The 26,101-nt window shown below is 37.7% G+C and overlaps 1 protein-coding gene across 23 annotated transcripts; it reads left to right on the top strand.

Moving 5' to 3' along the window:
• The first annotated feature begins 1,381 nt into the window (after positions 1–1,381).
• On the top strand, positions 1,382–25,193 carry LOC103714108 (protein TRANSPARENT TESTA 9-like). Of its 23 annotated transcripts, none has more exons than XR_015971812.1 (22): positions 1,382–1,682; positions 5,157–5,208; positions 5,289–5,365; positions 5,444–5,577; positions 5,678–5,774; positions 5,968–6,025; positions 7,414–7,522; positions 7,602–7,725; positions 9,164–9,350; positions 9,454–9,785; positions 11,678–11,766; positions 11,854–11,924; positions 13,397–13,459; positions 14,533–14,643; positions 17,803–17,868; positions 18,272–18,409; positions 20,580–20,685; positions 20,774–20,845; positions 20,985–21,031; positions 22,726–22,803; positions 22,951–23,117; positions 24,595–25,193. XR_015971812.1 is itself a non-coding variant. In XM_088708157.1 (22 exons), exons 1-22 carry the CDS (start codon positions 1,630–1,632, stop codon positions 24,901–24,903), a joined length of 2,619 nt encoding a protein of 872 aa, XP_088564283.1. In that variant the 5' UTR covers positions 1,382–1,629; the 3' UTR covers positions 24,904–25,193. The 23 variants fall into 23 exon arrangements, 13 of the variants coding, with proteins under 13 accessions (XP_088564283.1, XP_088564282.1, XP_088564281.1 ...); XR_015971810.1 differs by having other exon boundaries at positions 20,977–21,031; XR_015971817.1 differs by having other exon boundaries at positions 20,969–21,031; positions 22,644–22,803.
• Positions 25,194–26,101: the final 908 nt, after the last annotated feature.

The following is a 26,101-nucleotide window of genomic DNA, read 5'->3' as shown; positions in this document are numbered from 1 at the left end:
GATCATCGGGAAGAAATCGGAGAGGGTTCCAGAAGGAGAATCAGAGAACAAGAGCTTCGTTAGGGAAACGCCAAGGAGAGAGCTTGAACTGCTGAGGAGATTGGCAACATAAGCAAGAAGTGCAAAATGAAGAAAGGGGATACCCTTATATAGAGGCTCAAATAGCTTTGATTGAAGCGATGGTTTGGTTTTTCGAGCTGATTCAACCATGTGCCAGTTCAGGATACGATGTGAAAGGCTCATTCGGATTACCACATTAATAGCGCCTCACGACAACACTAACATAAGAATGCTTTGGGGCAACTCCTATATGATGATGCTTCGAAAAAAATCAATCGACGCATTAATACTCGCTTCTAGATGCCCTATTCTCGATCAAGATAACAATACAACTCTCATCGCATGAACTAATATTAAGTTCAGACGGGAAAGTAGGGGCAAATGATGGGAAGAATATTGGACATATCAACTTTGGCTTAAAACGACCTCATTAACTTTAGCTAACCTAGGCAAACTACCTCGGTGAAAATTGAGGTGCAATTTTGCTCAAAATAGTAAAGGTTGATAGTTAAATCAAGGCTGTAGTTAGCGCACATTTGGCGCAGTCATTACCATGCATGGTTTGCGCGGGACGGTTACCATATTGTTAACATGTGACAGATCGTTACTACACGATTAATGCATGTAGCGTTAAACTAGGTAACGAATGCATATTTATCCTATATAAAGGGATAATCCGAGAATACGAGGGTAAGCTCTTGTTTGAAATTCTACTCTATAAATTTTCTCCCTTCCATGCAGTAGTATTCTGACTTAAGCATTGGAGAATTCTCCGCTAGAAACTTTCTAGCAAGTGGACTTCTTATAGATTGGCCTGGGCGGCTACTAGTTTTTCCTCATTTTGGTTTCATCCGACTTCACTTCTCTTCAGTTCTCACCAACTTCAGAGTACGCCGAGTAGCTCTCCGAGCTCAGAATTTAGTGGCAAGAGCATGTATGATATCATAAAATTTCTTTTTTCTTACTGCCCAGTGAAGCTAGCCACGTGCAAATCAAATTAGATTTTATAAGTGAATACCAAGAGGTGTTTTTTTATAGCAACTACCAGCTGGATTTATTCAGATGATCATGGTTCTTCAACCAATACTAAGGAGCAGAACAACGGGTAACCCTCCTAAACGTTTCACGTTTATTTCGATTTCTTGGGTAACCAACCGGTTCACCGGCACCCGGACGGTCTGGCCTATGTGATCCAAACGAACGGACTCGATGCCCTCCAGTGGGCAAGGCGGACGGCAGATCACGAGTCCGCGTGGCCATGCGACACATCGGGACTTTTGTTTTATTTTTATTTAATTTAATTTTAAAAAAGAACATTTTTATCCTCCCATGGGAAGGATCCATCTGTTCCCCTCCGACAGAGAAGCGAGGCGTGGGCGGCGAGGAAAACCAAGATAAGGAAAGAAAACAAGAAAAGAAAAAGGAAAAGAGGAGAGGGGAGAAGAGAGAGAGAGAGAGAGAGAGAGAGGGAAGGAAAGCTAAAGGTCCCGTCTCCGATCGGCGGATGCGATGGTTCTTTGGTTGGATTCGGGCGTCGTGTGATCCGTCGCAGCTCGGATCGCCTTCACGATGTGGTTTTCTTTCTGGCGATCCAGAAATCGCTTCTCCTTGGAAGAGCTCCGGTACGTTGCCGCCCCTCCTCTTTAGGGTTTCTAAGTTGTTAAAGATCCTAGTATGGAATTCCTGAGTCGTTTTCCGATGTTAATTTCGTGCTGTTTGGTTTGGTCTAGAATCTCTTAACCATCAAAGAATTGGGTGTTTCCGGTTCCGTTTATTTTTGTCACAAACTCGTCCTTTGATATCTGGTTCACTGAAATAAGATGGATTATATGCATTTAGGAAAGAAATCCAAGAAGGGTGAAATCTAGATGGCTAAAACAAGTGTGTTAGGCTAACCATAATCCTTATCCGTGCTGTTCGGTCTAGAATCTCATAACATTGAAAGAAGTGCGTGTTCGTTTACAGCTCGTTTTAATTGTTACAAACCCATTCTTCTGTTTGCTACTGCACTGGGATACGGCGGGTTTTATGTATGTTTTTAGGGAAAGAGTGCCTAAAAGGGTGAAATCTTGACGGCTGAAAGAAGAGTTTTGGACTAACCACGATCTTTATTTGTGCTGCTTGGTCTAGAACCTCTTAATTTATGGTTCATCTTAATTGTTAGACCTTGTTTTGTTCCTGCTTTACCTGAATATTGTAGGTTGTATTTCAAGACAATTTTTGTGAAAAAAAGAGCTTAGAGAAAAACCTAAAAAACAACCTTAGAGAGAGGAGCTGGTAGAAGAGATTATTTCATACCTCATTGTTGAGCTCGAGAGCTCTTTGGACTGTGGTACCTCATGAACCTTGGCCTGTTTCCTCTTCTCGATCCTCTTATCATGCTTGAGCTTGGCATGGACGGTGCTTCTCTTCTCCTTGCTCTTTATTATAGATGGAAGCATCTGTAGAGTTTTGGTTTGAGGAGATGGTACAAGGCACCACTAAAATCAGCATCAGTTATAAAATGGTTTACTTTACCCTATGGCCTGGCCTATATTAGAATGGAAGAAAACAAATTTATATGTTAGATTATAATTGTTGTTTTAGAAATTTAATTCAATTCAACGGAATAGAGGAGTATGGTGGAGTCTAAGATTCATGAGGATATTGATTTTATATATTAATGAGAATGATGAAATAGAATTTCATATAATGGCATTGCATATCTATTGCACAAAAAAATATTTAATATCCTTAATGGGATATTATAAAAAGGATTTGAATGGGCTGGGTAATTTTGACATTTACACAAGGATGACCAGGATGGCCAAAGATCCATTCCATTTGCTCTTAGAAGTACTACAGATATGGTGGTGGATTGAATGTATATCTCGAAAACCGAAAAATCCAGTATTGCAGTAGTCAATTAATTCTTCTACCTGTAAAAAAAAGCAAGGAAAAGAACAAGAAGGAAATAGAAAGTCGGCCATGCTATTGTATGTGTGGAGGGTCATCAGAGTAAAGTCAGAAAGAATGGCCAGCTCTCACGTTTCAGAAAATCTCATCATTGGTGATATCTCAGACTACCCTCTTTAGCATCTAGGGACAGCAAAGCCTTCAGAAGGGACTGTCTCCATTCCTGAAGGGTTCCCATTTAATGTGTATTTGCATGTACCTAGATGCCAAATTGGATTGATAACAGAACCACAAGTAGTTTTGGAAAAGAGGATATTATTGAAAATTTAGAATTATTCTTTTGCAGTCAAGATCTAAGTTAGACTTGGATTTGTTTTCCTAGGATTGGAAGGAGGAGGGAGGCTTCCAAAAGGACCTTAGAACTGGTATTGAAGAATGCGAAGATGCTTAGTTAATAAAGATTTCAGATCCATCAGAAAAAGATGCTGTAGAAACCTCATAGTAGATACGTAGGACAAACTCATTCATTGAGAATTCTTTTGTGGTTATTTAATGTAAATTGTTGGATTTAGATTGGATGGTTTTGGAGGTTTGATCCTGAACTTTCTAGCTTGTTCGTAGGCCCTAGAGAATTTCTGCTACAAACAGCAAGCTGCAAACTTTTTTTTTGGGTGATCGCAGGGGTTGCAGCGGGTTTGTGATTTCAGCTTCACAGAGCTGCAAAGCCTCAAACCCTTCCAACACTGACAAAATTCTTGGTCAAGGACAAAATTTATTTTTCTTTTTTAAAAAAATAAGTTCACATTTTTGGATTTATAGTAAACCATAAACTAGTTTTGAATGGCTTGACCTGAAACTTTTGAGACTGTCAATAGGCTTTAAAGATTTTTAACTGGATGATAAGATGTAATTTTTTCTTCTCTTTTCTTTTTTCTTTTTTGAAAGAAAAACTTTTCTAGTGATGATAATGGTTGACATTTGATGGTTCCTATCTCTGCAGAGCTGCAAAGTCTTGAACCCCTTATGCCCTGCCCAAGAATTAAGCATGCAACTGAAACCACGAGAACTGATTTCGGCCTGGTGGTTGTTTGTCATCTAATTATTTCATCAAAAAGTGTGGTTAAACTTCATTAATCTTTAAAATGACAAAATAGTAGATGTTTTCCAAGTAATTCTTTTTATAGCCATTATAATGAAACTGCCCTTGTATGAAAGAAGAAAAGGGTGAAGTGCAGTTTCAACCATTGCTATGAAGTTTGGGTTTAGAATCATTATGCAATAAAACTCATAATGGAGGAAACTTCTAGTAATACATTAATAGAAGATTCATAATCTATTAAGAGGTTGCAAAGTCAACTTCGAAACTACTGTTAAGAGGACTGTAAGATATAAGCTTAAATGGAGGCTTTTTTATTTTGTTGCTATACTTATAGATACCTGTAGTAATAGTAAATGCCAGGGGCACTACTTCTTAGGAAGTAATTTTTCTTTGTTTTTAAATAAAATAAGGCTAATATTGCTTACCTTCTAGTGTTTTAAATCACATCCCATCATGTGGAAGTTTCTTAATGACTAATTATCATATGATGAAAGAATGCTATCATGGCACCATCTTCATCAATGGTCATATCTCTCTGCTAAATTTTTGGAAACCTAACCTGCATGGCCTCTCTTTGTTTCAACGAGCAGAGGAAAGCCCATCTCCGATGATCCGACAAAACCCAGGCATTGGCTATGGTATTCCATGCTTTAAAAGCACCCCTAGGTTGCTTGATATGTATTTGCACTTTGTTAGCTTGCTTCCATAGTCTTGACCACCATATGATCTGTCTAGACATTCTCATATCTGTGCAATATTGTACTGCAAGAACAGCTGCTCAATTGTATAGCTACTTTGCATGCTGGAACCCCTTGATAAATGGCAAAACAACCAGGTTGATCTTTTTTTACTGTATATTGTTGTATGACTTTTGTAGGCATATTTATGGATTGCTAAGCTGGCTCTGATTGCTTGACTTAAAATGTACAAATGTTTCTTCTCAACTTTGAATTAAATGCAACACTGCATGATTTCTATACATGTTTTCTTGCTTCAATGTCTATGTTTCAATATTTCTTTTAGCACTTCCATAACAACACATTACCTCTCTTTCCTTCTATTGTCAAACTTCAGTTAAATAACCTGTATCATGCCAATGCAGATATCTAACAGATCAGCTGCAGAAGATTCAAATCGTGAACGAAGTTAACAAGGTGGATGATCACTTGATATGGTTTCTATTTTTTCGAGCTTTATCTATGGGTCTTTAAATTTCCAATGACTGTTTGTGAAGGATTTTGTGATTGAAGCATTGAGGTCAATCGCGGAATTGGTGACATATGGCGATCAGCATGATCCATCTTTTTTTGAGTGAGTTTCTTTAGTTGCTTCAGTTCTTCCATTTTATTTGTATACATCTATTATCATAATATACTGCCTATTTTTCAGATTCTTCATGGAGGAACAGATCATGAGTGAATTTGCACGCATACTGAGGATTAGCAGGCCAACAAAAGTTGCAGTTCAGTTGCTACAGACAATGAGCATTATGATCCAGAATTTAAGAAATGAACATGCAATTTGTAAGTGAAATAATTGGTCGATTGCTACTATCAACGGGCGGAGATAGTATTCACTATTCTATAGTTTTTGTATGTAATATGATTCTCATGTCTGATGCAGACTATATTTTCAGTAATGAACACTTTAACTTCCTCATAACATATTCCTTTGACTTTCAAAATGAAGAGCTTCTGTCATACTACATATCCTTTTTAAGGTTTGTACATGCCTTTATCTATTCATCATGTTCCTTAATACTATTTTGATTTATGATGTCCACACCCTTCACCCCGTATCCTCCCCCCCCCCCCCCCCCCCCCCCCCCACCCTTCAGAAAAAAAAGAACATTTTTTATCAAATTCATGTCATTCAGTTGCTCATGGAGTTTCGTCGTTTTTAATCTGTTGAAGGGCTATAAGTGGGAAGCTGAACAAGAATACAATCTCATTGCTTGTGAAGACTCAAAATGTATGAACCTGACATCCTGTTGTCTGATCACTCAGAGTGCCATTGTATTCCTGTCTTCCAATTTTTTATCCATCAAGTTGTTAAATCTTGTTTTTTTAAAATTTAGAAAGCAGTATAAAGGGTGCTTTGTAAAATAAAAGAATTAGTATAGTTTTTAAGACACATATTCATGCATACAGAAATACCTATAAGACAGACAGGAAAAGTGATATGAATTATGCATAGATGAGAGACATGTTACAAAATTTATATTTCTGTGTGCTGAATTTCGTTGTGCCTATTTTAGTTATTTATGAAACAAAAAAATACCATGCTTGCTAATATTAGGCTTTGAATGATTGAATTATAAAAAGACACCAAGCCTTGTCAGAGATGTTGCAAGAATGCATAATGATTACTCTCTGAGAAAACTTTCCTTTTCTTTTCGTCCTTTCAAAAGCCGACTACTTCGGGTATGTTATACACATTTGGACTGTATTGGTAATTTGTCTTGAACATCAACTTGGTTAGCCCTTTTAAATGGCCCCTCTTGTTTCTTAGAAAGTTCATTGTACACATGATATACCATATCATCATTAAAAACATATTACCAAGTTCAGAGCACAAAATCAAATTAATAAAACATTGTTAAGATAAGCAAGTCTTAAAAGAAAAGGTTTGGTCAATAAAAATATATTTGTCAACATTCATTGCTACATATTTCTATTTATCATAGGGTTTTTTGCTTATATACCCTTATAAATATTTGAAATTACATGAATACCCTTTCAAATTCATGATTTGCATGTGTACCCTTATAAATTGTTTTTTATTGCAAGTCTATCCTTGATGTCATAGACTGCTTGACAAGGTTAGTTTAACTAGTATTTAATTAAAATATTTTTTGCATGTATACCCTTATAAATATCTGAAATTGCGTGCATACTTACATAAGTTTACTATTTATGTATATACCCTTATAAAACCTTTTGAAGTAGTAATATGGATTTAAAAAAAGCTTTTATTTGGGGACTTAGGTCATCACGTGAAGCATCATTATGAGTTGATGGCTGAGTAGGATAAATCATTGTGACATGAATCACTCTTTATGCATTGTCATAATTTATGGATTTCACTGCATGCACAATTGGCAGTCTCATTATGCTACTGCATGTGTGTCATTTTGTGTCTTTTTTTTTTGTTGTGTTGGCAACAATCCTTTTGCGATTATGATTTTGGTTCATTCAATAATGAGCATGGATATTTGATTTTTCATCGTTTGGCTTCATGAAAACAAAAAGTTTTAATCAAGCAAAACATGTAATGTTGTCTACTTTTCTGGTTAGATGTTGACATGCATTTTTCTTTCTCTTTTTTTATTTAGATAATTCCTTTTTGCTTGTGTTTAGGACGAGGTAGTCTCCTTTCCACTCTATGTTGAGGCCATACGGTTTGCTTTCCATGAAGAAACTATGGTCCGTATTGCAGTACGTGCATTGACCCTTAATGTCTATCATGGTAAGTTCTTTTTCTCTTTCTTCTACATAATGATCACTTATCTAACTGTTTCACTTTTATCTGTTGCTTCCTGTTTCAGTTGGAGATGAATATGTTAACAGATATGTTTCGCGCCCCCCATTGTCAGATTATTTTTTGAATATGGTTAAATATTTCCAGAAGCATTGTGCCAACTTGGATGAATTGATCTCTCAAGCGGCTAGGTGAGTCTAGGGCTTTTAACTTACTAAAATTATTGGGAAAAATTTTTGTTTTTGTATGGAATTAGTATCTTTGTTAATAAAATCAGAAAACCTCAAAATAACACTTGCATAAACTAAAAACTTTTATACAAGAACTGTTATGTCGGAATCGGGGCCTGGACCAGTTGCCTGGCGGCACGGATCGGTACAGCCCCATGCCGTTCCGTGCTGGGCCCGTATCGACACAGTAGAGGGGGCGGGGGAGAAAGAGAACGAGAGAGAGGATAAGAGAAAGAAGGGGTAGAGGGAGGGAGAGAGGAGGGTGCCGGAGGCTAGCGGAGGGCCGAAGGAGGGGCTCTGCCTCCGAGACCCCTATTTCGAACGAAACAAGAGAACTGGAGGCGGAGCCCCTCCTCTGCCTCCTCCGCACAACTCCCTCTCCGTCTCCTCCTCACAGCTGCTTGGCCCTCCGCGGCCCTCCGCCGGCCGGCCTTCACCTTCTTCTCTCTTCCTTCCTCTTCTTCTCCCTCCCTCCCCGCTCTCTCTCACTTTTTCTCTTTCCTTCTCTTTCTCCCCCTCCATCGCTGGTTTCTCATTTTGTTTGCCGAAACCATCCCAGTCCGCCGCCGGTACAGCTCGGTACGCTCTGAACTGGACAGTTTGGGACGATTCCGCCGACTATGCTTTCATGGCTATAGTTACTTTTCATCTCTTCCTTGCACTCTCCCTCCAATCGCGGTATATCCTGTGAGACTGGATGATTTGCACCACTTTCAGCTCCTCCCTCCCACAGTTCCACCTCTCAATTCCTCCATTTTCTCCAAGACAATCTGTTTTAGCAATCCAAGAATGCCCTCCAGAGAGACCATCTCATTTAGCCATTTACTTCTCTGACTATATTTTTATCGATCAACTATTTCCAATTTTCCATCTTCATTAATCAACTATGTCCTCCTATAACTGCATCTTCCTTCAGTCACCAGTATACTGCCTCTGCAACCTCCCACTTATATTCCCACTTTGCTGTTTTTGTCTGACCCTCCTGGAAGACCTGTTCCAACGCCTGTTCCACCTAGTCATCCCTGCTTCATCTTCCACTCCAGCAGGTGGACAAAAATCTCTCATATTGGAAATGCCATGGTGAATGGAGGAGAAGGTGAGGTTAGGGTGGGTGAAAAGGCTGTGACAGAGGAAATGAGGTTGGCAGCTGTAAAGTCTTATGGCCACCGATCATTTTCTCTTACGATTGCACTTTTGATAGGATTTAGAGGGATGCTTATTATCATAAGATGGTAGTGTCACATCTCTGTCATTCAACAAACACAGATGTGCACACAATATTTGAAGATGGATAGTTTTTTTGTTCATAATAGGTCCCATTGTTCATAATATATATATGTCTTGAATATCAATTTTTACAATGTCCTCTTCTAATAAACATTATTGCCTTCTGGGACAGGCACCCATACCCATCTGATTCATCCTCCTCCATTCTTGCTGCAGTGGATGAAATTGAGGACAACTTGTACTATTTTAGTGATGTCATATCAGCTGGGGTTCCTGATCTTGGAATATTAATAACTGATAATATACTGCGACTTTTGGTTTTTCCGTTGCTTCTGCCCTCACTGAAAAAGCAAAGTGGTGTAAGTGCTATTAATTTACTTCCAGACATCAACTTACATTAGTCCTTCTAATGATTTCTGAGAAATGATTTATTTCTTATCATTTGTTACATTGCTGCTCCAGGGTGCACAAATAGGCATCACCACCTCCTTATATTTACTTTGCTGTATATTACATATTTTTAAATCCAAAGATTTGGCAAGTATTATTGCTGCCACACTATTCTACCCACCAGAGGTTTTTGTTATGAAATTTGAATCATCACCCAATGGTTATACCTTCGAGCATAGAGTCTCTCAAGAACACCAGCAGCATGATCCTTTTTCTCTTGATGCTCAAGCAAATACAGAAGACTTGGGAGTTTCTACGCTAGATTGTTCTGGTTCCGCTCAGCATGTTTTGCCAAATCATTGTTCCTCGCGAAGTAATACTTGTGGCTCACAATGTACCTTGAGGTAACTTCATTGATCTTTCCCTCAAAAAAAATTCATTGATCAGATTGCATCTTCAAGTATGATTAATGATGAATAAACTTTTGAGTCATCTTCTGTGTGCATTCAGTTTTGTTGTTTAAAAACTCCTGATTGTGAGATATCTTTATTAAGCAATAAGTGATGTACTTGATGATAAAAGGGTAATCAAAGTGGAAGTGACTCAATGCATTAGTTTGCCAAGTCATTAGCAAATTTAAGTGCATGAAAGAAACTAAGAAACCTTTTGACTATTTGCATCTTTAATTGAAAGATACACTGAATTCTGAAATTTTCTTCACTTCCTTTCTACTGAAGTGATAACATTGTATAATCACCTACAAAAATCTGGCCTTCAAACTTCCTTGGAAGAGTTATTAGTCCTCTTGTCCTGCATTTTTCTTCAAGTTTTGACATCAATTAGGCAAGATATGACAGCATCTTTTCATGTCAATTGTGCATGAATTCCAGTTATGCGTTTTTGATTTAAAACCAAACTTAAAATTCTGTTCTTTCTGGATATGGATTTTTTTTCAGTCAATGAAAACTGTTATTGAGCTAATGGCAGGTTTTCTCCTGATTGTTCTCTATTTTTTTTTAGTTGTCATTATAATAAGCCAAATAGTTTCTTTAAAGTATCGAGAACTAAATATTGTCTTCCTTACATGTTTTCTTGCTTCCTGAATGCCTGTTTAAATACCTTAACTAGTCACTCCCTTGCAGATGCAAAGAAGTTATTAGTTCCCAACTTATCAGTCCCAAAGGTCTACTTGTGTTGATAATACCCACCTGGTCACTGCTGCAAGCGGAACATTTTGTTTAACAAATCATCTTTCTACGATTCTCCCTGTCCTTGATCGGAACACCTATCCATTAAACCATCCTTTCTTCCATAAACACCAGAGCATGATATTAGCGATCATCTAGCCATTTGGGTTATGATGCCTAGCACACCGTTTGTTGTGTCTTCTCACAGCTTGCTATTTTATTGTTCTAACGATATTTACATCATTTTGTAGGATACTTTCTGTACCCTTTTCACTTGCGATTGTTCATTTCTTTCTTGGCTCAGTTTATCCCTTATGAAGGATATGAGGCTTCCATAAGGTTCAAATAAAAATGTAGTGAGAAATTGAACTTCAGCTTCGGCATGTGGATTTCACAGCCTCTTATTGCTATTTGAAAGGATGAAAGAGAATGGTGCCATCACTAGCTATCTTATTGTTGCAGTTTGATATTCTGAATGAAGATTAAGGAGCGAACATAGAGCAGATGTAGGATATACTTACAAATCTTATTCTTAGCAAGATAGCACAATTTGGTAGAATAGTGGCTCAATACATTTATGCTATCATGTGCAGGCTCATACACATAGTAGAAGGATGTGTAAGAAGAAAACACATTAAATATGACCTTATTGCTACTCAAAATAATAAAAAAAGGGGGCTCCACCATTAGATATGGATATACTTTTTATTTCATAATTGTTATAGACATGATTAGCTAGAATTATTTGGAGCCTCATTGAAAACATGGTAGCCTGGTAAAGGGATCTTTTGAATACTACAAACTTAGTCTTTCATTCCCTATATATGCTCCTTGTAACTAGTTATTGGTGTTTGTGTGCTAGTCATACAAGTATACAACTGAGTTCCTTGTTTGGTATAGAGGGTTTTTTTGCTCCTTTTGGATCAGTTGCTGAACTGCCATTTGTATATTTCTCAAGGAGTCGTGAGTAATAATTCTGTTCTAAATTCCTTTCTCATTGTAGAATCTAATTTGTGCCTTTAACAATAGTCATTCTGGACACATCTAGAATTACTTCTCATGTCATTTACTGCCTTTCCTGATCTGGCGGTCATCTTTGTACATTCCAGGGAGGTATTGCTATCATATGTCAGCGGTGGAAATGACTTAGAAGTTTTGGGTTCTTTGAGTTTTCTAGCAACCTTGCTGCAAACAAAAGGTCCGATTAGAACTGTTTCATTTAGTTTCTTGTGCTGCTTAGCTATCTTGATGCATTATTTATTGACATCTATGCCATAATCTAAAGAACTAGATGAATCAATGCTAGATGGACTTGGAATTCTTCCTCAAAGAAAGCAACATAAGAAGCTCTTGCTTGTAAGTCTCCATCATTTTCTGGTAGCTTCCATCATCTCTTGTTTTTTGAATTTTTCTTTTTATCCGATTCTTAGTTGGTTAGATGATATCTTACCAGAAGTTGAAACATCATATTCTGCTTTTACTGCTAGTTGTTAGGCTAATGAGACCAAGGTTTCACACAATGTTCGCTGGACTGGTATTGAGACCTGTACCGATCAGGGTGGTTCGGTACGGTACCAGTTCGGTATGGTATGCTTGGACATACCGGATTCGAACCGGTGTACCCAATTTACGGAACCAGCGCGCCCAAATTTTTTTAAAAGCTTTCTAGCTTTGATTTATTGGTAATTAATTTTTTCAACTTTTTCAATGATTTGAAGTATAATTTAATGTTCTTGATATTTTTTAATATTTCTATGATTCCGGTATAACCTAAATGATGCATCTTCTTGTTTTAAAGTGATACAAAATATAAAATAATTAGTGAGATATTGCATGCTACAAGAAGCAACATGAAATATTCTAAAATTAACTAGTGAGATGAAAAATATAAAATAATTCGATCAATTACATATATTTAAAGTACAGTATACGTACTGATATATAAAATCTAGTTAAGTGGCGATGTTTCTCGTAGATATTCGGATCATTAGCATAGTCAGGAGGCACATTAACCCACCCTTCTAACCAAGCGACGTAGTTCTGTATGTTCATTCCATAAGGAATGCGCTCTAGGTTATAAGTATTCTCGGATCTCTTGTTGAAGTTCTGGCTCTGTGAAACTTCTCAAGTCTTCCTAACTCATCTTTAAAACCAAGAGAAGAGAGAGGGAGAGGGGGACCAGTTCGGAACTGGTCCGACTCGGTGCGAACCGGCCGGTTCGTACTGGTTTCACACAGAACTGGCTAGTTTGGATCGATACCGTGCGGTTGGGACCGGTTCTGAAAAAAAAAGTGGTGAACTGACCCAGTCCCCCGTCGGGTTGGCTCGGTACGGGCCGAACCTCCCGGTTCGACTTGGTTCGGCAAACCATGGTTTCACATGTCAGTGCCAGTACAAGTAATGGTCACCTGGCACATCATGGCACGTGTGCCAATGCACAAAATTTGTGCCAAGCCATGCTGAAACAAAAAAAAAAAATAAAATTACAAAAGTTTCAAAAAGATTTTTTTAACAAATTAAATATGAAAAATGATTTAATGGGTGCCATGACCACGCTTTTCCAGTGTCTGTACCTGCCTTTGGTGCTGAGTGTGGGCTGACATTGGCCAGCCCTTGAAACCTTGAATTAGAATTAGAAGTCACAAAATATCCTGATAACAACAGATATTTTTCTATCTCAAATTGTGTCCTACTTTTGAGAATTTCAAAAGTGAAGCTTAATTGTCAGATGTTGCGACTTGCTGTCTTGGGTTGGCGCATTCCTTTTGTACATTGATTAAGATTTTTTTTTTGTTAACTGAATATATGAAGCATGGACATGTATACAGGAAATGGTTATGACACTATATATGGATATGTTGGTAAGGGAATTATTGAAAAAGTACGATAAGGTACAGCTCTACACACTGTTTTAAAATACAGTGCATAAGGCTGCATATGTGTATGTGGTTCCTAAGCTCGCCACATAACCTATATGTGTCTATTATATGCGATTGGGCCACATATGGGCTCAAAAGAGAGTTTCTTAGCACTTCGCAGGCACATACACAGTAGGATTAGCATTATGTACTCAGTGGCTGTGTATTCAACAGTTATCTTTGTACAAACGTATACATAGCCCTTTTATTATTGTGCTACCAGATATATGGCTGCTCTTATGTAGGCCCATGCAAATAAGGCATGTCCAAGCTGATAGTTGTGGGTTTTAAGCAGGTTGGATATGTGTATTTTAACAATGTCAATATGCTATAATTATTGCTACTAAAAATCTATTACTAAGCAGCAAGCACTAATGACTAGATGCACTAATTACTAGATGATGTTGTTATTAGTATTACTATATTTTTTAAACATATCATTATTATTGTGCATAATATATTTTACTTTTTTAATAATTTATTAACTTCATATGTGCCAGCATATACAAACTGCATAATGCATGTGCTATGCGGACCCTTGACTGTCTGCATGGTGCTGCGACCTGTTAAAACATTGCGCACGCTTGTGTAAAATAGCATCCATAAAGCATAATTAGTTGTTTATGACATATCCTGTACCTTATACAATAGGATTAACAAACCATAGAATCTATCATTTACAGTAGGAATACATCCATAGAATTAAAAATTTGCCTTTTTCCTTATATATCTAAAACTCGAAGTGTGTTTATAAAATAAAAAATGTTTGTGATCTTTTTTAGTGATGATTATGATGAACACTTATCACGGCAATGAACTGGTGTCATCCTGTTCCCAGCTGTTATCATGTGTGTGTGTGTATGTGGCAAATCCAACTTTACAAACTTATGATGTATTCATCAAGGAAAGTCTATTGTTTCTTGTCGTGAAAACAAGCTCCTTTTTTCTGAAGAAGGAAAAATAACTTTGCTTCCAATGCCATTTTCTTCTTATATTTTCCTGAAAGTTGCAATTCTTTCTTTGACTTATTTGTTGTTTGCCTGCAGCAAGCTTTAGTAGGTGAAGACTCAGGTGAGGAGCAGCTGTTTTCTTCAGAGAACAGCATGATGAAAGATAGCATAACTACCGAACTTGATGGATACCTGCACAAACTTGAGGTATTCATGTTGCTTTGATCCAACTTTCTTTTAGATCTTCTTTCTCGAATATTATTTTTGGTTGCAGTGCAGTCTCATCAGATTCTAGCAATCTCTTAATCACTCTTGTTTAGTTCCTTTATAATTTTCAATTACTTGTAGCTTTGCTTATGAATTTCTTCTGCTCTCTAAAGCCAAGTCCATTTTTTTTGCTTTCGCTGTCTTCCATGAAATTGTAAGCTGAGGTTTTGATTTGGTAAATTTATTGGTTGGTGTCAATGTTGAAATTCTTTTGGTTGAGCAAGGATAATAATATTCAGCGGTACCATCTCTGACAGTTGAGGTATTGTTGTAACTAGCAGGCAGCCTGTGTGATGTGCAGTGATTGGATCATGTGGAATGAGCATAAAATGTTATGCTTATAGATCGTTCAAATGGGAGTGCATAAATTACTCATGTATTGGCAAGTTATAGATGTTGTTATCATCATCATCATTATCATAATAATAATAATCATAACAACAACAACAATAATAATAATCAAGGTTTGCTCTTCCGGTTACCAACAATAATAATAATCGTAATGATAGTCATGATGATGATGATGATGATGATGATCATCATCATCATAATAATTATCTTGATATTAACAATAATCATCATGATATTAATAATCATCATCGTCATCATCATCATCATCATAATCATCATCATCATCATCATCATAATAATAATAATAAATAAAAAAGTATAGGCAAGGCATATAGAATCAGGCGAAAAAAATCAGTACAAACAAATACTGTGTTTATGTGGTACTTCATGAATTGCTGAGGACCAACAGCAACCAATAGAAGGGATATTCGAATTTTCAGCATGTTAGGTATCTAGGTGTGCTAATAATTACATATGTCTGGATCCCAAAACAATGGTACGACAATGTAAAGACACTTGCATGCAATGCAAATAAATGAATCTTAATTAAGACCACCCTGAGCAAACCATAATGTACACCCATCATGATAGGATATAAAACTGCACGATGTAAACAAAACAAAGGCAAAGAAGCAAAGAAACCATCCCAAATGATAAATGTATAAAGAAAACAAACATCCTATGTGTCCGATGAACTGATTTCGGTAAACCCCAGTCCAACTCAAGAAAAGCAGTAAAGGTAATCAGTTGATAATCTTTATCAATATTGGATGAAGGGAAGCCCAACATCAGAAGGAGCAATCAATTAATGACCGGAATTCCTTGTTAGTAGCCCAACTTAAAAAATCTACTACACTATTCTTTCAGGTCCACTTTCTTTCCGAATAATTTTTAAATACAACCCTTCTTCCGGTGGAAAAAGGGTGGTGGCGGTTCCGGCATTGACAGTAGCATAGAGGAGTTTGCCGACTTCATTCAGGTGGCCAGTCTGGTTGACCTTCCTCTGGATGGATCTGACCAACAATAGGCAAGGTGAAGCAGTCACCCAGGCTGCTTAGATTGCTCTCTCATATCCCATGATTGGGACATCACCTTTCCCCATCCAAGGAGGTGCCTATCCATCTTTGACCACCCCTGTTATGCTACAAGAACAGCTGACTAAATGTTTCCACTTCTTTAAGATTTTAGATGATGTGGGTCCAGGATCTTAACCTTCTGGGAATGAAGGCCTAATAAGAATCTCTAAGCGAAATCAATAACCAATACAAACATTGCCTTCATTGTACAACAGAAGCAAGCCAATCCAAGATGGTCACAACAGAATAACACCACTTACCATAGCAATTTGAATGTTAGAATGCTTAGGAAAAATTCATCATAGCACTCTGTAGAATCAAAAATGTCCATGACAACAGGAACCTATCATGGAAAAGAACAACACTGCTCAACCATAAAAATCTTAATCCTATAATGCTCAGGGAAAGTTCATCATAGCACTTTGCAGGATCAAAAGTACCCATGGGAAGAAAATGCATTGCTTAGCCAACACTGAGAAAAAACCAGAAGTTTCCTCAGGAAATCATCTCAAAAGAAGCCTGAAGGAAAGAGTAAACTGCTCAACCAAAATAGGTCAAAGCCCAAAGTCTTCTCAGATAATCATCATAACTTCAAAGTTCAAACCAATCCATATCAACATGTCATACAACCAAAGCACAATTATGCTAACCAAAATAACCCAAGCACAATCTATCAAATTTACTTGGTATGCTCACTTTAATTTCCACGCAAGGAAACCCAAACAACAATCAGTAAACACGCAATTAATCAAACATATATGCGCTCAATCCAACTGGCCCAACAGTTTGTGCTGGTAGGGGAGGGTGGCAGAGGTCCAGCTCCAAGCATTAGTGAGGGTACTAGCGGCAAAGGTGCCGGTGAAGGTGGTGGTTGCCGGTGGTGGTGGTGCAGTTGGAATGGATGGTCTGAAGGCAATGGCCTAAGTGTTGGTGGCAGTGAGGATGAATATCCTAAATCAGTTCGAGGATCTGAGGAGAGAAGCTGTGGGAAAGTGAAAGGAGACGATGCACCCAGACCGTGACCATACTGTGGCTAAACCTTGCTAGATGGAGAACATAACCTCAATAGGAGAGGTAAAAAGTGTGAGTTTGCAATGATGGGGACATGTGACCAAGCCTTCTATGCTCAAGGTTCGGCCACCGGCAGAGCCTATGGCTGAATTGAGCCTCAGCACTTCCATTTCTCCTGGTAAAAGCCAGCACCTGTATTTAAGGCACTGATCCAAGGCCCAAACCGAGGGAAAGGACAGGCATGGGATTAAGAGAATGGGAACATGGAAATTCTGTTCATGAAATATTACCAGGTGGATGCTGTCATGGCTTTGATCCGATAGATGTGGATATAGATGACCCCCAAAACCCTAAATCCGAGCTCTAATATTACAAAGGCTTATATCACTACTTGTCTATATAGCAGAGAGGTGTTATTGCAGCCTCATTAGGACCACCAAAACGCATGTTAAAGCAAATTATCTTTGTCACAATCTAATTACAAGATTATTGTGAATATTTTGTTAATTGAGGTATTGTGGTTTGAAATCATGCTCATGCCTCTACCAGGCTCTGAGATACCTGTCAGTTAAAAGTTATTTTCTTTCTGCTGAATTGTTTTGATTTTGGGGCTGACCTGTGTTTAGAGTTTAATCAAGCTTGTTTTGTATTTCTTTTGTAGGATCAGTTTGGGCTATTGAGTCATTGTGCAGAACAAGGGATTAGCTCTCAACTACACAGATCTCAGGTCTTGCTGCTTGACTTTTAGCTTTCTCCTTGGTCTTTCCAACAATAATTTCAATATTGAGAAGCTGTTCTAATGATCTTAAATCAGAAAAAAATATAAATAAAAACTGAGAATTTCACATCTGGTTTTGGAAAAGTCAAACTTAAGTACCTAATATTGGATTGAAGGGTTTTTTTTTTTGTTGCATTAAATGGGCAACCTGTAATGCATAATTTGGGTCAAAGTTGTGTTTGCCTTGGACTACAGATTTATCTGATTAACATCCCCCCTTCCTAGCTATAGTGTTTGAAGCATTTTATTATATTTTACACACTAAACACCATATCATTAGAGTAAAATATAGACCCCGTGCTTTAGGGTGCAAGCAATTGCTATTTACATAGTGGTTATTTTTGTTCTGTAGGTGCTCGATGCATTAGTCAGTCTTTTCTGCAGATCCGATGTATCTGCAGATATACTATGGGCTGGTGGTTGGCTTTTACGGCAGCTGCTCCCACATGGGGAGGAAGAATTCACCTCTCTTCATCTTGAACGACTAAAGGTAAAATCCTAGATTCCTAGTGAGTTGTTTTTTCATTTTTTGTATGTTTCTGGATCACTGTTGATGTTAAATGGCGATGGGATTTAAACACATTTATTTTTGTATGAATGAAAAAGGTTTGCATTTTATGCCATTTTGATAAAATGCTAATAGAGTGAATTGGGAAGCTGTTGCAATTGCTGTTGACTTGTGAAACGTTAAATGTTGCATTCTTCCATCTATGACAATATATCATCTTGCTTCATAAAGTTTTGGTCACTATAACATAAATGTAATTATTCATTACCTTATCAATTTATAAACTGCTTCCACTTGCAATCTGCCTTGTCAATGCCTTCTAATTACATTTGCAATTTTTTAAGGGGCAAGTGTAACATGTTAATGGCTTAATAAGGTGAATAAAGTAGCTAGAGCTTGCATGGTTACTTTTTGGCAATCTGCAAAATGTCTGGCAAGTCTTGCAAGTGATTTTCTATTAAATCAAGTAATTTAAATCAGCAAATAGATGGTTTCATGAAAAAACGATTTCCCCCATTATCAATTTTTGGTGACATAATTATCCACATTATGATTGGGGAAGGGAAGGAATAGCCAAGAGCTTGATATTTTTTTGGAAACTTTGCCAGGTTGAAAAAGGATTCAGGTTATAGCTACTGAGTACTATAAGCTAAACTCTTGTAAGGAACTGCTTAAGAGAGGAGGTATTTCATACCAGAAGACAAATGGTGTGACTAGGTGTCTGTCTTTTGTTGGATTTCTCCAAACAGGTGGTTAATAATCCAATTTGATAGTGTAGGCGATCCAAAAATTGGAATACTGGAGGTTGATTCTGCAATGAGTTCTGTAAAAACTTGGAGTACTGGAGGTTGATTTTCTTTTATGTTGCATCTCATAAATGAGAAAAAATTAGAAAAATTAAAGTATATCGCATTTAAACATCAAAAATTAACTCAAACCTATTTTCCATTGAAAACTAAATAAGGTTAGTTTAAAAACCTTAAAAACAAAAATAAGGAAATCCGTTATTTTTGGTCTACTAGTATGGTTCGTACAATTTGGTACGGTATTGCTACAGTCTGGTCTGGTACGGGTGCTGTACTGCTACTGCACTATACTGGTCTCCTAACGATTCACAATACTGCAATCATTGATATTGTGGATATCAGCTTTCTAGTGGACTACCATATGGGGGAGCTATGAAGGTTGACAATTTCTATATTTTGATGTTAGGAGTGTATAACTGGGTTTAAAAGATGCTGCAAGCTCTAAATTTTCAGATAACCTAACCAACCAGAACATTGGATGTTGAGGGAAAATTACATGGATCTAGAAAAGGGATTTTCTTAGTGGCCCGACCAAAATGTTGAGATGTAAACCTCCTATGGGCAGGGAGGACTCAGGAGAATATAATATTGGGGTTCAACCTCATGCATAATGAGATAATAAATAACAATACTAGACTCTGTGTGCTTTTTGTCGGAATGGGGTTTCACCGGTTTTGATCATAGAAAATTGATGCTGGGAATTGTGATTTGTTTCTTTGTTTTGTGATATAAATTTTAGGTTTTTTTACTTTTTAAAGCTATTAGAGCTATTTTATTGTAAAGTACTTAATTTATATTGGTACTGTTCATGTTGGCATGTCCATGCAGAAAGGTGAATATGGCAACTCATTTTGTGAACTTTTCAGTATTCAAGTGGAAGGAACAACTTAGAGTTTCACTTTAGTTGACTTGACATGCCAACCTCTTTATTTTCAATAAGATTGCATTAAATAAAAGGCCATCTTGGTGGTCCTTTTTCACAAAATGCTAGCATGAAGTTTAGATGTAAAATCAAATGGAAGACATTTTTACATTTTTAAATGTATTAAATAATGTTGGTCAAGAACTAATTCTTCTTATTAAGTTTCTTGATTAACCTTTTTGGTGTCACATAGAACTGTTTCTCCCGTTATTCCATTTCTTTCATGATTAGATTAAAATGTGACAAGATTTCTGTGATTATGTATGCACAGGCATGAATGGATACACAATTTTCAAACTCGTATATCTGTAATACATGCAAATTTGTTTTGTATTACATCTGACATGGAACAGTTTCTGGTTCAGTTGCTGATTCAGTTGTACATGCTTATACATTCATAATATAGAAAGCTTGCTATATACAGGATTCAAACAAGTCCTCCACTGCTTATCTTTTGACGGAAATTAAAGGGATCTGGTGCGATCTGCTTATAACTGTTCTTAAAGATCAATGGAAGAATTGCAAGAGAGGTACTTTTGAATCTTGTTGGGAATTATTGACTGATGCATATTCACATTGTTTTGGCTAATGGTTGTTCTGCCATAACTTTTAAATCAGCAATTGAGGCTTCATCACCTCCAAAAAACCCAAAATCCATTCTTCTTCCATCACAGACACTCTCTTCTGGAGGTTAGATCTATAAAGTCGTTTATGTTTGCTTCTGTTTATGTTTTACATTCTTTCCTGATAATCAGATGTGCTTCACAATTTATTTTAAAGAGAATGCTCACAATGGATGGTTCTTAATATCAGCTTCATAGTATTCCAGGTGAATCCTCTTTTGTTGCTGGTGAAAGAATGCGCGAGATGGTCAAGGTTGGTCACTTTTTATTTGGAGAACTTTCTTTTCCCTATCCAGTGGTGCTAGAAAGCAACATCCAAAATCCTATGGCATATTGTCTTCCCATGATGTGTTATCTTTTAATATAAGTATGGTGCTTTTGGAGTTCTTTCTTTCTTTTTTAGGAAATTTTCTTAAGAATCATGGACACCATGCAAGAGCTTTGTTTTTCGCTCTGCTCAGCATGCTAGAGGAATCACAATCATCCATTCTTCGTTGCATGTGCATCACATTTGCCAAATAGTAGTTGGTATAACCCATGAGAGCAAGTGCATTAAAGCCTTTATTTTTACACAATTGTGAATGTATATGCATGTGTGCATGCATGCTGGTATTTTTCATGGGTAGGTGTTGGAATGTAGAATCATGGCTTGGTAAGCACATACAAAAAACTGTTTGTACCACCATTACCAAACTGTGAAACAGGGAGAAAAAAGAGCCTGGAAATGTCGCAGTTGTCAACATCATAATTAGTAATCCAACAATAGCAGGGAATGAATAAGTAAATGAGAGGAAAATCTGATCAAACATTTTTGAGGTGAAGTCCTCTTTAGTGTTAATAATGGTAACATTTTGACTCATCCTAAGTGTTAACAATGGTAACATTTATATCAGTTTCGTCCCATCTCTTTTGTTCAAGGTTGGGTATCATCCACATAGGAAGTTAGCAAGAATTGGCTGCCACTGATGGTTGGCCTTCTGTGGACCACGGTTCTGTCAGGGAAATGGCTGCCTGGGAAGAGATTGAAAGGGGGAAAGATTTTTTGATAGAAAGAAGAAAGGAAAAGGTGCTAAATTACAATTATAATGGCAAAAAATCTCGTTATAGAATAGAAAGTGTAGCATATAAGGGGTGCATTTGGTCCAAGGTTGGCGAAACCGTCTTGAACCGGACGGTTCCGGTCGTATCGAGCCGTCCCAGTAGCGGACCGGGACGGTTCCGACAATGGAAATGAAACCTGTTAGCGGAGGGGGAGAAGAAAAAGGAAAGAGAGGAAAAGAGAGAGCGAGCGGGGGGGGGGGGGGGGGAGGGAGGAAGGGAGGCCGGCGGAGGGTGGCGAAGGCTGGTGCCCGAGCAGTAGGTGGAGGCCGTGGCCATTCTCCTGTTTCGTCCGACTGCTAAAAAAATTCGTAATTTTTAAGTGAAGTCGGCAAATCGCTTAAAAATCACGAAATTTTTTAGCGACTGGACTCCTGTTTCGTTCGAAAGAGGGGAACAGCTGCAGCCTTTGCCTGCTGCCCCGGCCGCCGGCCTCTGTCCCCTCTGTCGGCCTCCCTCTCTCTCTCCCCCTTCTCTCTCTTTTCCTCTCTCCCGTTTGCCCTCTCCCCCGCCTTCTCTACTGTGTTGGCATAGTCCTGGCCCGGCACGACACGGGCCCGTATTGACCCGTGCCCAGGTAGCCGGTCCAGCACCCGGTACCGGCACAGTAGATCATGATTTGGCTATTATAATTTGTGAAGGTGGACTATTCCCCATCTTTTTAAGCATTTCTGCAGGTACAAACCATTCATAATATACAAACATGTACTTGTTGTCTCTTTTTGATGCATGTGGAATCGATGATTCATTAGTAATGATATTTTCAGGTATTCGTACTTCAACGCCAGCTTCTATTTTTATCATTTGGAGGAACTTTAGCTGACCTACCTCCCATTCATTCTCCCATAGATTCTCCTGTATCTTCCCAAACAAAAACTGTTGGGTTGGATGTTCTAGTACCAAAACCTGGCTGTGAAATTAACTTAGGTAAGCTATATGATTGCTTTCATTTCACAATTCTGCTTAAAATTGGTATTAGTAGTATGAAGTTACCATTACCATGGGATGTCCATATGTTGTTAAATTTTATGTCGAGGTCTTGAATTTGAACCCTTTTTTTTGTTAATTTTGCAGTCAATGCGTTACCTTGTAGAATAGCATTTGAGAGAGGAAAAGAACGCCACTTTCGCTTTTTAGCGCTATCAAGGGGAACATCTGGGTGGATTCTCCTGGCAGAAGAATTACCACTCAATCAGCAATCTGGAATTATTCGTGTCACAGCACCCTTGGCTGGCTCAGATGTATGTATATTTAAGCTTTAATCTTCATGGTTTTTCTTTCTTACCTGAAAATCCATTGTCCTATCAGTTTTGCTGTTGTTTTAGTCCATTTAAATGAGCCTAGGCATTAGCTTTTTGAAACGACCCTCTTGAAAAGACACCCAGGCATAATCCTCAAGACTGGCGGCTTTCTTCATGATTCTTAACTTCATTGACTTGCTGTTTGATTTTTCTCTCCTAATTTAATTAAGGTATACTAATATAGGTAGAGTATATCAGAACTTGGTGGGACACTAATCATTATGTACAGAATAAATGTTTAGGATTTTCATATGCTTCTAATTTAGAACATAGAAAGCACTGCCTCGCTGATGCCTGCATTCCTTAATTTCTGCAGCCCAGTAGCTAATTTCATGTACAAGCAGCGTTATTATATTGTTTACCTTCAAATTTTCAATAATAATGCCTCCTTGGTACTGCTCAATTCATGTCGTAAATTTTTAAAAGTACTGTCCTTACTGTGACATATATTCTTGCATGGCCTTATATCGACTTTTTGACTTGACTTTGCTCCCAGTTTGACCAAATGATTGCTCATGCTGAAGGGATCAGAGAAGCTGACCCCTTCTCTGGAAAAGAAAAAAAAAAACAAAAGCATTCACACCACAAATCTGATGAATTGAAGATCAAACTCCTAAAAAAGCCTGTGCAGAAATGCAATTTGAGATTTGATCAAGTGAACACTCAGTTTCAGGTTATCTCCTGATGCTTTCCATGATTCTACAATAGGTCTCCTAATTGATTATCCCTTTGCCGACTGAAATAATCTCAGATGGTCCAACATATGGAAAAGCTGTTGGGGTTAGAAATTTAATATTCACCCAGCATCCACTGTGAGGTCCCATGTTACAAAATCCACCTACCCATCCTCCATATGCTAAGAACTCAAATTTAACTCACCAAACAACCAATTGTGATACTGTATTTCTCAAACCAATAAATGCCTATGAAACCAAGGAGCCATAACCATTGTAGGATGCACTTTCATGAGCTATTGTTGCATTCGCAAATTGAATAACCTTGGAAACTGTAATGGAGAATAAGCTCTTGAACAAGCATCAAGCCGGAATGTAATCTGAGTCTCATCCCAACCACAATTCAGAGATATCCCTTCAAGTGACATTTTTGATTACCATTTTATCATGATGTAAGGCTCCAGCAACCTTTCAGGTTACAATATGAACTGTGTGTCATCTAGGTACTGCTCCGACTATTTGCTGCATGCAAGTTAACTTCACTGGGATGGTTCCTGACAAATGCTGATTTTCTCAAATCTCTCCCCCTCCTCTCTCCATCCCTTTTTCAACAAATCATGTTCACTGTTGAAATACTTGAGATGAAATATGCAGAAGCATAGTCTTCTTTTGTGTGCCTTTTCAAATCAGAGATGGCAAATAGCGAAATGGTGCTGACTTTCCCTGTTTTCACTATTCATCAGCCGAGGATAGATGAAAAGCATTCAAAGTGGTTGCATTTATGCATTCGCCCATCGACTTTTCCCTTTTTGGACCCTGCGAAGTATGATGCTTTCAGCAAAGGGAAGGCAAAGATTTTGGTTGATGGGAGATGGACGCTAGCTTTCAGGGATGAGCAATCTTGCAAGACAGCCGAGTCTATGGTAATTGAAGAGATAAATCTGCAACGCAGGGAAGTGGAGCAGAGGCTGAAGCCATTGCTTGAACTTGATATACCCGGACTTACTCAAGAACCTTGTACTCTGGAGGCATCAACGGCAGAAGCTGGTTAGTGATTCTTTGTAGGTTCCAAGTGGTGGAATTGTGAAATAATTAGCAGCTTTTCAGCATGGAGAGTTCTGCCTGGTATCTTTTACAAGTACTCACCGGCATCTGTATAATATCAGCAGTGTAGTTCTCCTAAGTCACCATTTTAACACAAAATGTAGAGTTTGAGTGATTTGAGTGCGCGGCGGCTCAATGCCATTCTTTGTACATTAGTTGTATTTACTCTCTTTTGTAATCTGCGTTCCATTATTCATTCTTTAACTAGCCATGAAGCAAAAATCAGCGTATTCACTCAGATCAATTGTATTATGGAGCATTGTGGATGATAGATACTGCAAGCTGGTGGTTGAGTTCTCTTAAGGATTGTCAATCTTGGCTCAGGATCATACAGTATGAATTTGAGCGTGTATGCAAAATTTCAAAAACGAAGAAAAAAAGAGGTTCAGCTGAACATAAGCAAACTATTAGCAGCAAAGCCTTGAATGAATCTATTTGGACTCACTTTTGTGAATCTTAGCCTGTTGCATCAAATATTATATCATTAAGGTAAGCTAGTATTTTTAAATCCTCGACATTTTTTCCATATTTTTGTAAGGTCTTCCTGTTAAGCTTTTGAAATCTTTCTGCACAGCCTTGGACAGGGTTGAACGTGTATGGTGGTTGGAAGAAAAGCCAGTACCTATGCAAGGAAGTGAATTTGATGACTTAAAATGAGAAAAGAAGCAAGTTATTGAAATATTTTGTGGTTGTCAAGAATGCAAACTGTCACCCAAAGCTCAAAAATAATCAACGTGATGATTTTTTTTGTCCCTAAATGACGCCTCTTAGTTCTTATCTTCTGCGTATGTCTAAGTTATGCTTAAATGTTTATGTGCATGGACGGCAGTATGCACGGTAACACTTGCTTGCTGGTCACCTAGCAGGCGTATGTGTAATTTACACTGGTTTTAGGCATATCCATTGTACGTCAGCCCATTGAGCAGATCGAGTATGCGGAAGTTTTCAGTCTCGTTTCAATTAAATGTTGCGTTTGCATTAACGATAGCAGTACTAATAATAGCAATTTAATTTTATAATAAATTTTTAAATAAATTAAATAATTTAAATTAATTTAAAATAAATATATTTGTTGGAGTTAAAAAATAAAATATTGTAAAATTGGATAGAAAGAGGATATCCAAATTCCAAAACTAGATCCGTGTG

The sequence above is a fragment of the Phoenix dactylifera genome, chromosome 12 (assembly GCF_051530095.1).
Source record: "Phoenix dactylifera cultivar Ajwa chromosome 12, Ajwa_hap1_PhDact_Kaust_v1.1, whole genome shotgun sequence".
NCBI classification, from domain to species: domain Eukaryota; kingdom Viridiplantae; phylum Streptophyta; class Magnoliopsida; order Arecales; family Arecaceae; genus Phoenix; species Phoenix dactylifera.
This window is presented reverse-complemented; position numbering and strand designations above follow the sequence as displayed.